Raw genomic sequence first — 14168 nt, 5'->3', positions numbered from 1 at the left:
ATAATATTATCAGCAAAGAAAGTTTAAATTTGATTTATTTTTGAGAATTACCCAGTCAGTAACTGGAGTTCCTATATCTTAATTATTAACATTTTCAGCATTTGTTTTGGACTTTTTTTGACCCATTTGGATAACCTTCTATGAAACAACCAAACAAATCTTTATTTAGGGTACAATATTACATTACATTACCCATGTATGTAAATAGGTATGTACTTAAATATGTATTCGTTGCACTCGCCAGTCGACTCGCCAGTTGGCGAGATAAGCGCCTGTTGCGCCGCTCATCGCCGTTAATTTCCACTCGAAAGCGAAAGTGTATGTCATGTCAGAATTCTATTTCCATTGTAGGATCGGGTGCCGAGTAATGTACATACAAATTGCACTCGTGGGCTTAGTCAGAGTCGAAAAAAATAACCTGTCCCTTTTATACTGCCGAAAAAATTAATTAAGTTAACTTACCTGTTTTGAACGTCAGTACACAGGCATACACACAAACGAAGCACATACACATGACCTCAGAATTTCGATTATATTTTGCGGGAAACAGCATTGTTCAATTGGGGGAAACAATGAACCTAAAACGCAATAAATTCTGATAATACCTGAAAATTTTGCTCAAAAAATATTTATATTTATAAACATACATAAGTATAAGTACATACATATATACAGTTTGTGTAAATGAGAACAAAGCTTTTCAAATCACTGCCGACTGAAAATAAAAAACAAAGACTAAGAGGCCACACAAAATTTTAAAGAAGCTTTACTTAAAAGATTATAATTTCGACTGCTTTTACTGTTTTTATTCTAAAAGACGAATTTCAAATAAATTGTTAATGCAAAATGTAGTTAAAAACGACCTTTAATTCTTGATAATATTATTCAAAACACTCTCGCACGTTTCGAATGCAGATCCTATGCTATAACAGCTTGGTTTGTGGCAGACAACATGGCGTATGCGAAATATGAATCATACGCCGTGTCTACGCGCCGCAGCCATTCATTCTGCGAGTTCTATGCGTAAAATGTGCGTGTGACGGGCATTAGTTATCGCTTGGGAACTCAATGAACCGCAAACATATGTACATATGTATACATACATATGCATGTACGAATGTATGTACAGGCCAATAGAGAAGTAAGAAGTAAACACGGGAAGCGACAAACAAAAACAAATCCAATGAAGAGGAGCAGCGCCACAAACTGTGATAGAAAGCCAGGCAACAGTGGAGCAATTGGTTTTGCCATAAATAGTTGGCATTGTTGTTGCGGCTGCAGCTATCGGCGGAGAAAAGGGGTAGGCGAGCAATACGAAAACTATTGCGGTGGGTCAGGGTGAAAACGAAATAGAAATCTATGAATAGTGGCGAGCGGTGCAGAGAGCCGCAGAGAGCGGCCGCGGGATCGGGAGCGGGAGCGGGAGCCGCGATATTAAACACTGAATAAAATTTCCTTCTCTCCGCTTCGAGTGATTAAGCAAATAGTTTGCAGCAAATGAACTTTAATAGCGGGGCTAGGTGGATAAGCGGGTTGTTCAGTGGCAACGTGCATTCTGATTATGCTTTTCAGGGTCGCAGATCGCATTAAATCACTGATTTAATTCACTGGATCGAGCTAATTAGTTTGACCTGAATTTCTCTTTCTCTAAAAAACTAGAATAATGGACGGGGATCTAAACATAGCACTTTTATTTTCATTAGTTTTCTTGCCTAGTATCTGAGAAATAGTACCTGGTTCTTCGCAAGAAGGCCTTTTGAGAACGGAACTTCAAGTGCCCGGCTAGCTCAGTCGGTAGAGCATGAGACTCTTAATCTCAGGGTCGTGGGTTCGAGCCCCACGTTGGGCGAAGATAAACTTTTTTTTTTTTTGTTTTTCTACAGTTAGGCTTTTCTTTTTTATTTTGTTTTCCTAATTTAAAAAATGGGAAGAAAAAAGGTATTTCATGCGATCCTGCCAGGAGTCGAACCTGGAATCTTCTGATCCGTAGTCAGACGCGTTATCCATTGCGCCACAGGACCGGTTGATAAACACCTCTTCGTTTTGTCTATAGAGCGGGGCCCTAAAATATTCATAAAAGAATCAGTTCTAGCCGACTCGGCAGAACTTGAATATTTTATTGGCCACAAAGGGAAGCATGGGAGAAGAGTAGACGCAAGTGACTAGCTCGTATTAAAACAAAAATTCCAAAATATCAGAGCTTGCAAATAACTGTCGACCGTTTCTCGTTGTCTGCAAATAAGTGTCTCTTTCTGACTCTTTACGAAAAGACTCAGAGAGCAACCGTTTCATGGGTTCTTTAATGTGCTCGCTCGCGCTCAGAGCGAAACCGATTTTTTGTATTCTGTTTTGTTTCGGTTGTTGCAAGACCGTTTTGTCGTTTTCAGCGAAGCAAAAAGTCTTTTGCGTATGTATTGGTATACATTTACACGCATAGGCAAGCAAATCGTTAGATGTTTAATTGCGATCGTGTATTGAGTGTGTTAAGTTGCGTTGTTTAACTGTGTTAACTAATTATTTTTGTAAAATGGGAAGAGACAGTAACAAAAATGTGCACCAATTTTTTAAATTCAATTCGGTCGAAAAGAAATCGATGTGTAATGTTTGCGGAATTAAATTGTCCGGGAATCATTCCACAAATTTAAGACGCCATCTAACAACGAAGCATATGGACATTTTCAACGAGTGGAATAATTCTGGATCTACAAAGTTAACAGACAGCGAAGAAAAACGAAAAATATCGTATCAAACGAGTGAACAAGCAATTGTTTCTTCCTTGATAAAAATTGTAACCACAGACGGAAAACCATTCAAATTTCTAGACAGTGAAGGGTTCAACGAAATAATGGATCCAATATATAATGCACTTGGCATGAACCCTGTAACGTCTAGAAATATTATGAATTTTGTGTCAATCAAAGAACAGTTTGTTAAAGAAAATATAAGGGCACTTGCGAAGGGAAAGATGGTGTCGCTGAAAATCGACGTTGCCACCAGAATGAATAAAGCCATTCTAGGCATCAATTTGCAAATGATCCATGCAAGCCTGGCTAAAACCGAGATTGTTGTGAAGACCTTGGGCATGATTGAGCTCGGGGAATCTCACACTGGAGTATATATAAAAACAAAAATTCTTCAAATCTTAGATGATTATGGCATATCCCTTGATCAGATTTACAGGTAAAAATTGAATTCCATACAATTTTGTATGTACAAAAATATGTGATTTTTTTTTGTTTTAATTTCATATTCTCGTACACAGCATTACGTCTGATAATGGACGAAACATGATAAAAGTCGTCCAGGTATTAAATGATGCGACAGAGGAATCCCTTTTTGAAGAAGACATAGAAAGTGAGAATCTTCTGAAAGAACTGGATTCTATTGAACTGGCTAATATCACTAACCATACAGCATATAGACAACCCATTTCATACAACGAAAATGGATGCAAAAATTTCTTGCGACAGGCCCCAGCAGGCCCCAGAGCGGATTTCTTACGCTCATCGTTCGTTCATCTTACGCTCATTCTCTCATTAAATTTTTTCTGTTTCTCAGTCTCTAAACGGAGCGCGATGAAGAAGGTTGGCCTGCGCTTCGGTTGATCTTTATATGTATGCGTGTCACACATTCACATACACGGGTGTTTGTGTGCGTACGATTTCGTTTCGAAGCCAGCGCACAAAATTTGGATTTTTCTTACTTTTCAGGCTTGCTACCCTAACAAAATTCGGGTATTCGTTATTTGATGAAATGACGAAAGAAATTTATTATTATTATACATTTATTATTTATTATACATTTTTTATTTATTTAGGAATTAGATTAAGTGTTAGTAGTAAAATGTTTTCTGCATATATATTTTTACGAATCATTAAAAATCAATATACTGAGAATGTGTCAGAGTATATTTCAGTCGGAGTCACTTAAAACGCCGATTGCTTTTAAGTTTTTGTTAACGGCAATAATTTTATTAAATTAAATTTAATGTGAGATTTAATTAAATTATTGTCGTTAATTTAATAATTTCCTTATATATTTTGGAGCTTTAAAAAAGTTAAATTGTTACAGATATATACATATATATATATATATATATATATATATATACATTGGTTTTATGCTTTTATATGGATTCTTATTGTATGATCTGCAGTGTAATTTAAAATATATACATAAATATACATAAATATAAAAATGTCACTACCGTATTTACACACCGTCATTTCCATCTCACAATAACCCAAATTAATAACAAGTGCCTGAAAAATTGTAAACAAAAAAGGTAAACAAGTCCATCAGCTGTTTTCGTGTCTTCACCCTCCCCTAAAAATCATTCCATCGTTAGAGTAGGCATGGACTCCGACTGAAATATACTCTGACACATTCTCAGTATATTGATTTTTAATGATTCGTAAAAATATATATTTGCAGAAAACATTTTACTACTAACACTTAATCTAATTCCTAAATAAATAAAAAATGTATAATAAATAATAAATGTATAATAATAATAAATTTCTTTCGTCATTTCATCAAATAACGAATACCCGAATTTTGTTAGGGTAGCAAGCCTGAAAAGTAAGAAAAATCCAAATTTTGTGCGCTGGCTTCGAAACGAAATCGTACGCACACAAACACCCGTGTATGTGAATGTGTGACACGCATACATACAAAGATCAACCGAAGCGCAGGCCAACCTTCTTCATCGCGCTCCGTTTAGAGACTGAGAAACAGAAAAAATTTAATGAGAGAATGAGCGTAAGATGAACGAACGATGAGCGTAAGAAATCCGCTCTGGGGCCTGCTGGGGCCTGTCGCAAGAAATTTTTGCGTCCATTTTCGTTGTATGAAATGGGTTGTCTATATGCTGTATGGTTAGTGCTAATATACACCTAGTGAGATGTGCAGCACACACTCTGCAACTGTGCGTATTTGATGTAAACAAAACAAAGGAGATCGCCGATAGAATAAGTGCCTGTCGCACATTATGCAAATCGCTGCGCACAGAAACATATAGGTAAGTTATAAGTTATAGAAGTACAAATATATAAATTTATATTCCAATCGGGATGAATCGGGGAAAATAATAAATAAATATATATATATGTATATGTATATATAATTATATATAAATATATAAATTTTATATATTATAAATACTTCATATTTATAAAATCTATGCAGACGTATTTTAGTTGAGAATGAAAAAAACATGCCATCGCTCGACGTTGCTACAAGGTGGAATTCGACGTATTTAATGCTAAAGAAACTATTTGACTTAAAGGATTTCCTGGCAACGCGGCCAAATATTTGTGTAGAGGCCGATTGGGATTGGATCGAGACGTACATTGACGCTTTCAGTGACACATACCAAGCAACCCTAAAGCTACAAAACAAAGATTTAGTTTATAGTGAGTTCTTCGTAATATGGATGGAACTCAAATTGAAATGCGATAATAGCTACAATTTAATTTAAAAAAAACTATCGGCACAAATCAAAATAAGGGAAACCAAATTATTAGAAAATGATGCATTGTTGGCAGCGATTTACATGGATCCTCGTGTAAATTGTATGTTGTCGACTAATCAAAAATCCTTAGCAAAGGCTAATTTAAAAAAAACTGCTTTTCGTTTACATGAGTTGAAAAAAGTAAGCCGTATGTCGTAGAATGTTTGAAATGTGGGTCCTGTTTTGTTTATGTTGTAGGTTTGACACTCTAATTAAAATTGTCTTCGTCAAAAACTAATACTTGTACTAAACTAAAATCCAAAATACATTTTATACTTATTATCGCTTTATTATTAAAGGCACAAACACGAAATGTTGCAGCGCTCGAAACTCCTGTGCATGAAGAGATGTTTGCTTCCACTGCCTCGTCAATTTGAACCGCATCCTCATCTGAAGAGAAGTCCCTGTTCTCGGCATTTTTGGACGATTTTCAGACAGTTTCGGAAAACAAAGAAGATCCAGTTTCTACAAAACTATCCAAAATTTATGCTGACATTGAAAACTTCGACGTAACATTTGGTCGCTTGCCATTAAATTGCAACATATTGGATTTTTTCAATGATTTGAAACTTAGGATGCCGCATATAAGTGCACTAGCGCAGGTTGTGCTGGCTACACCTGCAACGCAAGTCTCCGTCGAACGGGCATTCTCAGCCCTACATTTTATTTTAAGTGAACGAAGAAGTTCGATTAGCGCAGAAAATTTAAACTCCTTACTAGTTGTTAAGCTTAACACATAAATATAAAAAATTTTACAAAAAATATGAATATAAGATATAAAATAAAAAAAAAAAATCTAAAAACAACATTGTCTGAAACTTTTTTTGCATTCCTTTTGCAGTAAAAACATAATAATTACGAAAGCAACAACAACGAAAGTAAATGAAAAGACCGTTTGGATTGAGTTTTTCGGTCAATCGGTCTTTTGCTGACTCTCTTTGTGCGAGCGTTTCTCGTTCCGCTCTTCACGCACTGCTCATTAAACGACCGAAATAAAAAGGCTCAACGAAAAGCGCTCAACAGAAAACAGAATTAAGGACAGCAAAAGTCTCTTGCTCAGAGCGAGAGCGAGAGAGTATGAACTTTTTCGGTTCTGCTCGCAACGAGAGCGCAAGAAAAAAAACGGTTGACAGTTATTTACAAGCTCTGCAAAATATAAAAGCCAGGCGATGGGAACACGTTTTTGCGCTTCACAAAACAAGACACAATGACGATGATTATACGAAGGCGTGTGTGAGTTGGCCCGGGCGGGGCGTGGCAGCTGCCGTACACAGCACTCGCGTTCAGGCAGGGGGAGTGGCGGGCGCAAGGCAGCCACAGACACGGTCACGGCAGCAATAACAGCGATTCGGCAATACAAAGGCAAAATGAAATTTTGCCAAAAAACAAAAAGCAAAAAAGAGAATAATATAACCAAAACAAAAAAACATAAGAAAAAACGACGAAAGTAAAACCAAAATGGCCGCCATCGGCTGCACTCCGTATAGAAATTTCGTCTGGCTTTCAGACAAAGGCCGAGACCAGGGAGCGGGAGAAGTGGGCCGGAGTGTTCGAGCCATTTAAATGAATTAGAATGGAAGTCATGAACACTTACTGGCCGCGCAACTGTGTAGGTGCGTGTGCCGGTCGCATTTCGTTTTCGCATGACACAGATACGGATTCACAGATACACAGTACCCGCAGACGACACTTGATAATTCGGGAGCACTTTAGATATCCCCACCTCTCTGATAGACAGCCCTGACCTTAATTCTTTGGTACACTCGTATTTCACTCTCAGCCCCTTAGGGTCTTGCCTAATTTTTGGAAATTTTCTGGATCTATAGACTTGAATCTAATCTTATCTAATTGTGGTTCCTATGATTCAGACACCTCCCGAGAAGCGATCGCCAAGGTGTCAATGCTCCTAACAGGTTCAATACACTGCCAACTAATAAAACAACCCACGAGAGCTTTTATTAATCTTCAAAAAATTAAAATTATTTCTTAAATGAAATCGAGCAAATCCTGGTTATTGTTTCTAAAAATCCCCAAGAGGCTGTTATTTGTCGGGTTACTGAACCTTTTAAAAAGCTTGTGCAGTTTAGTTTGATGATTTATTTATTATGTATTTAGCTTTACGATGGCATGCGTCAATATTGATTTGTTAGCTTTAGTTTTTTTACTTGAAATCTCCCAAAATCGGAACAGGTTTCAGTTAGAAACCGCCTTTGCAGGCTGTGCCTCTGACTAAGCTCATAGGGTATAGAGAGTTCGATGAAAGTTATCTTTCTGCGCTTTTCAAATTCCCATTGTTAGGACGGTAAATAAACAAACACCAAGTGCACAAATGAGGGCACTATCTCAAGGTCGCTCCCAATTGTGCTCGGCTGCGCCTATCTGCTCGCCCACCCTCGCTCTGGTCTCCGCCACTTCCACTTCCACTTTCATTTTCGGTTTCGGTTTATTTTCGCTTTTGTTTGATTTTTTCTATTTACTATTTTTTGGCAAACAACCTTCGCAAACTATTTTTGTCAGTGAGAGTGGAATGGGGCCAATGGCAGCCCCATTTCTGTTTCTGTTCGGGGTTAGTGTGCCAATTAACGATTAGATTGTGCCGCCACCGCCGGTGGGTTAATGTGCGAAATAATTTGCGGTTGGGGAGTTCTAGCTCTCGCCCGAGTGGCAACAAATTACCTATGCAAATGCCATTCGATGCTGGTCAAGTATAAAGTGATTCGCACTGGACTGGTCTAAAAATAGGAAACTAATATAAGCCGTTTCCTGTCCTGCGACTCTCCCACTTGCGTAGGTGGTCTTCCGTAAGACGCATCCACTGATATATTCCTCGACAATGCGTCATTACCGCCCGTCCAGGGTCCTCATGGGCGCGGCTCCGACTGATGGCCTATTTGGCTCAAGCTGATGGCTAGTGCACAGACAATAGCCCTAGCCGGTAAGTAAGGTCGGCACAAGTCGGAAGATGAGGGTGCCCCAATGACGTTGGTTGCGTTACGAAACCCAGGCCCCATAACCCACAGTCGTAACATTACGGGTTGGCATAAACAAAGTAGAGACAATTGTAGAGTCCCTCTAGAAGTCTCATTACGGAATTCCCAAAAATACTAAGCTATTTCTATGTTAGAAGATTCCAATATCTTGTCAGACAAGATCCCATGAAGTTAGTCCCCATGGAGTATTATAACTTTGAGGGAGAGCCTGAAAAAGTACTGAGGGACGGAGATGCACTTCGCCCAGTGAATTCCTACAAACTTATTGCCTTGACAGAGTTTCGAAATATCTGAATATAAAATTCGAAAAACCACATCGATTGAATTGATTAATTAGTTCACCGACATCTCCGCCGAACTCGGGTACTTCCAGCAACAATTGACGCTAATCGATCGACTCGTTCCTCCGCCCAGGCATTGTCACACCAGACGGAGCTCCAGGCGAGTGGGGTGGAGGCGGCCCAATTTAGAGCACAATACCAATCCAGTGAATGCTGAGAAATTGTATCATTGTCCATAATAAATCTAAATCAAGAGTGCGACAATCGAAAACAAAAACCAGTGTGGAGTGCTTGCATTCGATAAAGTCGAAGTAGGTACATCCTCGCGGGGGAACTCCTATAAGGTTTAGGGATCGTGAATGTCAAAATTATCAAATACTACTAAGCCATTTAAAAGGGCTTTCCATTATGTAAATAAACTATAAAATATGTGTTTATAGACTCAGCTATTACATTTAATAAAATATACCTTGTATATATTTTTAAGCTTTACTGATAAGGGTTACCCACTTTCGTATGCCCAAGGCTCACTCTAATGTGCATCCGCAGGCGAATAAAATTCGGAAAGTGTGTATATTATACAGAATTCATGAGCCAGACGGGCAAATGACCCAAAATATTTCACCAAAACACCAACACTCCCACAAATGCAAATCAAATATGGAGACTCTCAATATAAGCAAATAAATTCAGGAGGAATGGGGGAGGGATGGAAGGATGAGGTCCAACACAATGCCAACAGTACCTCTACGTATATTTTCATTCGATTGCGTTTGAAATTATTTTGGCTTTGTTTTCTCCTCGTGTGTCATGACAGAGATTGCTTGCATTTATTTAGGAATTTAATTCGGGAATAATTAAGATAATTAAACTATTTTTACTATTAAACTTAATTTATGTTTATGAAGCCATTGAGACCAACTTGCTTAATAATGCAGGGAGTGGCACTTTGGCCTGGCACGAGCAACTTGCCCCACTGTGCCTGCGAGAATTTAACCTTGAGTCGCAACTGATTACAAAATTGCAATGATAACTGCCACTGACCCCGCGGCAGAGAAGCGAAATGTGGAGCGGTGGAGGGGCGGGGGCAGGATGGTGAGAGGGGAGGGAGCTGCGGAGAAAGCAATCGTTTCATTTCGCCTTGATAAGTCATCGTCTTTGGCGAAGCAGTTGGGACAAACAGGCAGCGGCCGAAGCATATTTTTGCATTTGTTTTGTTTCCCTTCCGCCAGATGGCGACGCGGCCGGTAGGGGGAGGGGCGGTTCTGTATGCGGGGGAGTGTGCTGGCAGCGATTTGACTTTAGCCCGAAGCTCTAAACGGAAACAGAATTTGAAACACAAATAAAGCGCTCCCAGTGATGGTGAAATATTTTGAATATTTTCCATTTCACTCAAAAGCGCATTTTTCAAAACATATATAATTGTACTATATGTGAAAAATTCTTTCAAATTTTAGATTTTCAAAAACGAAATGGGAAAAGTACGTGACTTTACAACTAAATCCATCCAACATATTTTAAAATTAGCACGGAAATAGCAACCCTCAGTAAAAACAAAATAGAAATGTGTCCAAAAGCCAAATGTTATTTTATAAGATTTGTACAGATGTTTGTCAAATGTCCGGAATTTCCGGAATCAAAAAATGTATTTTCTCAAAAAAAAGAGACCATCTTAAAGAGTCTTTAATACTCTATAATATAGACCAAACATAAGTCCTTTCACTACCAGGACTCGAATGTGTCTCGCTGGTTCGTACTATTCTTGAACTCTGCTCTCCTATTTGGAGTTTCAGTTTGGCAACACAGTATTGAACTGGGACTCGAGGATAAAACAAACTTATGTCCATAAGCTCCTTCATACACTCGTTCATGGTTTGGATGGTTCGAGGTTACTAAATGAACAGCTATTATATACCCAATGGGGTAACTATGCACTCCACCCGCTATGACTGCTATCTCATAGATCCAACCATTCCGAACTTGATATTTTCCGATATATGTAAAAATTGCAACCTACTATCCCATATACTATATTATCCACTAAGCTATCCCTAGTTAAATTAAATCCAAAACTTTTGACTCCTTATGGTATATAAAGAAATAAATAGCCATAGACAAACGTATGTGTGTTCCTTTCAATTGAGAATTTTCGTGACCCTAGGATCCATGAAGATGCAGAAATAGAGTGTTTAGAGTTTAAGTAGAGTATGCTTATAGAAAAATTCCGTAAGCTGAAAACAGAATACTAAAAAGCTATAAAATGTATAAAAACTTACGAAACTTATATTGACAAAGATTATAGTTGAATCCAAGCGAGTCAAATAAATTGGGTCGTAAAGTTTAATTTAAGACAAGTTTTTATGTATTTTTATGGATTTTTTTTAGAATTAAACAAAGTCTTCAACGCTCTTTTGAATGCATTAAAATTAAAACCAATTAGATCATGCCTGAAAGGAGAGGAATATAAGCAAGGAAAATAAAGAAAGGACTCCGACTCACCCTGCAACTTGGCCAACTGCTCGGTGGTCATAACAATGGGTAGGGAATGATCGGGGCTGCTGGGCACTATCAAGTTGGGGTCGGCGATCGGACCCATGTAGCACTTGCGCATCCTCAAATACTGCATCCAGACGTTCAGGCCCTCCTCGGGGGCGTCCACAGGGCGGAGGTCCTCGCCGCCAGAGTTGCGCACCTGGAGGTCGATGTGGCCCTCGTTGACGAACACCTGGCGGGTGAGGTGGAAGTGGCTGTTGGTGATATAGATGTTCGACTGGGGCGGCGGCGGCGGCTTCTCGCTCCGAGCCTGCTCATGGAGCACCGAGCGCATAAAGTTCTCGCTGATCAGGTGGATGTTGCAGTCGCGCAGATCGGTCATCGTGCGTTCCAGGTTGCGGTTCTTCTCGCGCAGCACTCGCACCTGCTGGTTCAGCTGGCGCTTCTCCTCCTCGTACAGCTGGAGGGTGTGCTCCCACTCAAGGTTGATCGAGCGGACGTCGCAGCTCTGCTTCTGGCCGAGCAGCCGCTGGCCCAGGAAGCGCTCCGAGAGCTGGGTCAGCTTGGAGAGCGCGTAGATGCAAGCGAAGATCCAGAGGAAGTTCACGTACCCGTCGTAGGGGCTGCCGGCGCTGCATCCCTCGCCCTGGTGCTCGCTCCCGCCCTCCTCGAAGCTCCTGCCCGCCATCAGTCCTGTAAAGGTGAAGTTTTCCATGCTCGAAGTGCTCGTCTTTTTATGTTTAGTTTGTTTGTGAGGGTGGTGGGATCACGTTTGAATTTTAACGACTCGAGGGCTACCCATGAAAGTGTTGTCGTAGCCTACTGCTACTCATAGATTCAGAGAATTTTTCCACAGCCTGTTAGGTTAACTATCCACAGTTAGGTTAGCAAACAAGATTCATAGATGAACCTTGAAGACCCTACCCCCTTCGAGTGTCTTTCATTCAAAACCCAATCTTGCAACACTCGATGAATTACTTACGATTGGTTTCACCCCGAGGGCAGAGTAGACCTATAACGTGGAGGCTCAGCCAGGTGAACAGTGCCAGAGACCCGGCTATAATTCCATCCACTACCTTGTTCACAACAGTGTCATCCATATTGGCCGCTGAAGACTTTTCAGAACTGGATCAGCATAGTCCAAGGTGTCACCGTACTGTTTAATTTTAAAAACTGACACTGGCTTCAAAGCCTCAAATTCAAGTGTCAAAAGATTCAGGTTCGTCAGCCTGAGCGTATTAAAATATTTAGAATAAAAGTTTATTCAGTTTATGGCGGTCCAGTGTCCAGTCTAGATGGGATGGAGTCATCGAGGGCGAGTGTTTATTGGCCATATTGCCGACTAAATTAAATAAAACTCATCGCCAGGCAAAACCCCAAAATGCGGGGACCGCAGACTCTGCGGCATAACTCGTTCATTGAACTGCCGGTGGGCAAATGATTGTTCCCATATAAGTTCAGAGGCATGCTAATTCCTTAATTCTATTCACGAAATAAAATTAAAATCTGTGCAGGACCTGTGTCCTTATTTGGCGCATCCTAATTACTTTTAATCCCTCTTTTTTGTATGACTTGTCTAACAGCAGTCTGAGTTATAATTGTAATTAATGATCTTGTTTTTCAATCACCCTCCAGGTTCAAGGTTAAGGCTCTAGTTTCGAAGAGCAAGGGAGAGAACTAGATCCATATGCTGTTTTGGAAAGAAAACCCACTTAAAGGCTATAACTAAATAACGATTAAATGCTGCACTAATTAATTGTTTGCAGTGCATACAAAAAGCTGGGACAGCAGCAGACCTCACACTTGATTAAACATGCAATTTAAAAATAATTCCATACAGTTTGCTTTAGTTTAGGGGGAGCCTTGGGCACGGGCGGAAGGGCTTCTATGTGGACGGTGCTACAATGGCGGTGGGCTGGGGCAAGTGCGTTGCTATTTTTGCACCCAGAAGCTTTCCATCGGCCACTGCTGCCAGCTGATTAGTGGAGTGTCAGTTGTTGAGCCCCCAGCACGGCGCGTGTTGCACTTCCACCTCCCTCGCACGCTCCACTCCACCCCCACGCAGGACCCTCTCGCTATTTTGAACTAAGCCCTGTAACTGGCGGCAAAGATGAGTGGGATTCGGTGGCAGCAACAAGTGTTGGCGATGAACTATACACTTGGAGAAACTAGTCCCTCAAAAGTATAGCACTTCCTGCTGACTGCCCTCCCATTTGTCCTCAAGGCTGCCTGTTCTTGGGTCTCGAATACATGCTACGCCTCTGTGTAGGCGTCTGCCTCGGGCTTTTGCGTTTTATTCAAACTGGAGATGGACTTGTTATCGATAACTGGCGCGACAAGGGCACTCCCTCCCCCTGATTAGTATGCAATCAATGGGGCTGCCCGTCGACTGGCATTACGCTCAAAATGGCAGGCGCTCTTGAGGATGCCCCGCATTTACATACAGCTTAGACCAAAATATATTCTGGTTGTTCCAGGGCCAGCCCCCAATTGTCAAATAAAGTTAAGGCTGTCTCTTATGTCCAGATTCCGGACACATTTTATTACAAAGCAAATTCTGACATATATTCACGAATCGTGGCCCTGATGTCTTAACGCAGAGAATATTGGGATGTATTTGAAATATATTTTTATTCAAAATGGGATTTGTTTATGTTTTAAAAACGAGGGAGGACCGTCGTGTATCTGACAATGAGAATTATGTGACGTTTTGATTGGGTTTGAGGCTTTTCTAAACCTTCAGAATACACATTTTCTGATGAGTTACACATTTACTTAACTTTTTGCTCCCACAGACAGCCTGTCATGTGCCAGTCGCGGTTCCTAAAGTAATTTTGAATTCCGCATTCAGGTGCCCATGGATGTGTTTACTGCGGCCTGCATAGGCGTCGC

General features: G+C 40.3%; 2 protein-coding genes and 2 non-coding genes across 5 annotated transcripts in view; 2 read left to right on the top strand and 2 right to left on the bottom strand.

Moving 5' to 3' along the window:
* Window positions 1-14168, top strand: part of EcR (Ecdysone receptor) — a 62899-nt gene that overhangs the window by 11360 nt on the left and 37371 nt on the right. The window lies entirely within an intron of this gene.
* On the top strand, window positions 1777-1849 carry TRNAK-CUU (transfer RNA lysine (anticodon CUU)). Its single transcript has one exon. It is a non-coding gene; the product is annotated as a tRNA-Lys (tRNA).
* Window positions 1949-2021, bottom strand: TRNAR-ACG (transfer RNA arginine (anticodon ACG)). Its single transcript has one exon. It is a non-coding gene; the product is annotated as a tRNA-Arg (tRNA).
* LOC108122264 (uncharacterized) lies at window positions 11123-12467 on the bottom strand. The gene is made up of 3 exons (XM_017236825.3): window positions 12259-12467; window positions 11283-11969; window positions 11123-11230 (listed from the first exon to the last, which is right to left on the bottom strand). The coding sequence occupies exons 1-3, from the start codon at window positions 12374-12376 to the stop codon at window positions 11220-11222; spliced, it is 816 nt and encodes a 271-aa protein (XP_017092314.2). The 5' UTR covers window positions 12377-12467; the 3' UTR covers window positions 11123-11219.

The sequence above is a fragment of the Drosophila bipectinata genome, chromosome 2R (genome assembly GCF_030179905.1).
Source record: "Drosophila bipectinata strain 14024-0381.07 chromosome 2R, DbipHiC1v2, whole genome shotgun sequence".
Lineage (NCBI taxonomy): Eukaryota > Metazoa > Arthropoda > Insecta > Diptera > Drosophilidae > Drosophila > Drosophila bipectinata.
Note: the sequence above shows the minus strand (reverse complement) of the source record. Positions and strands in the feature narration are given on the sequence as shown.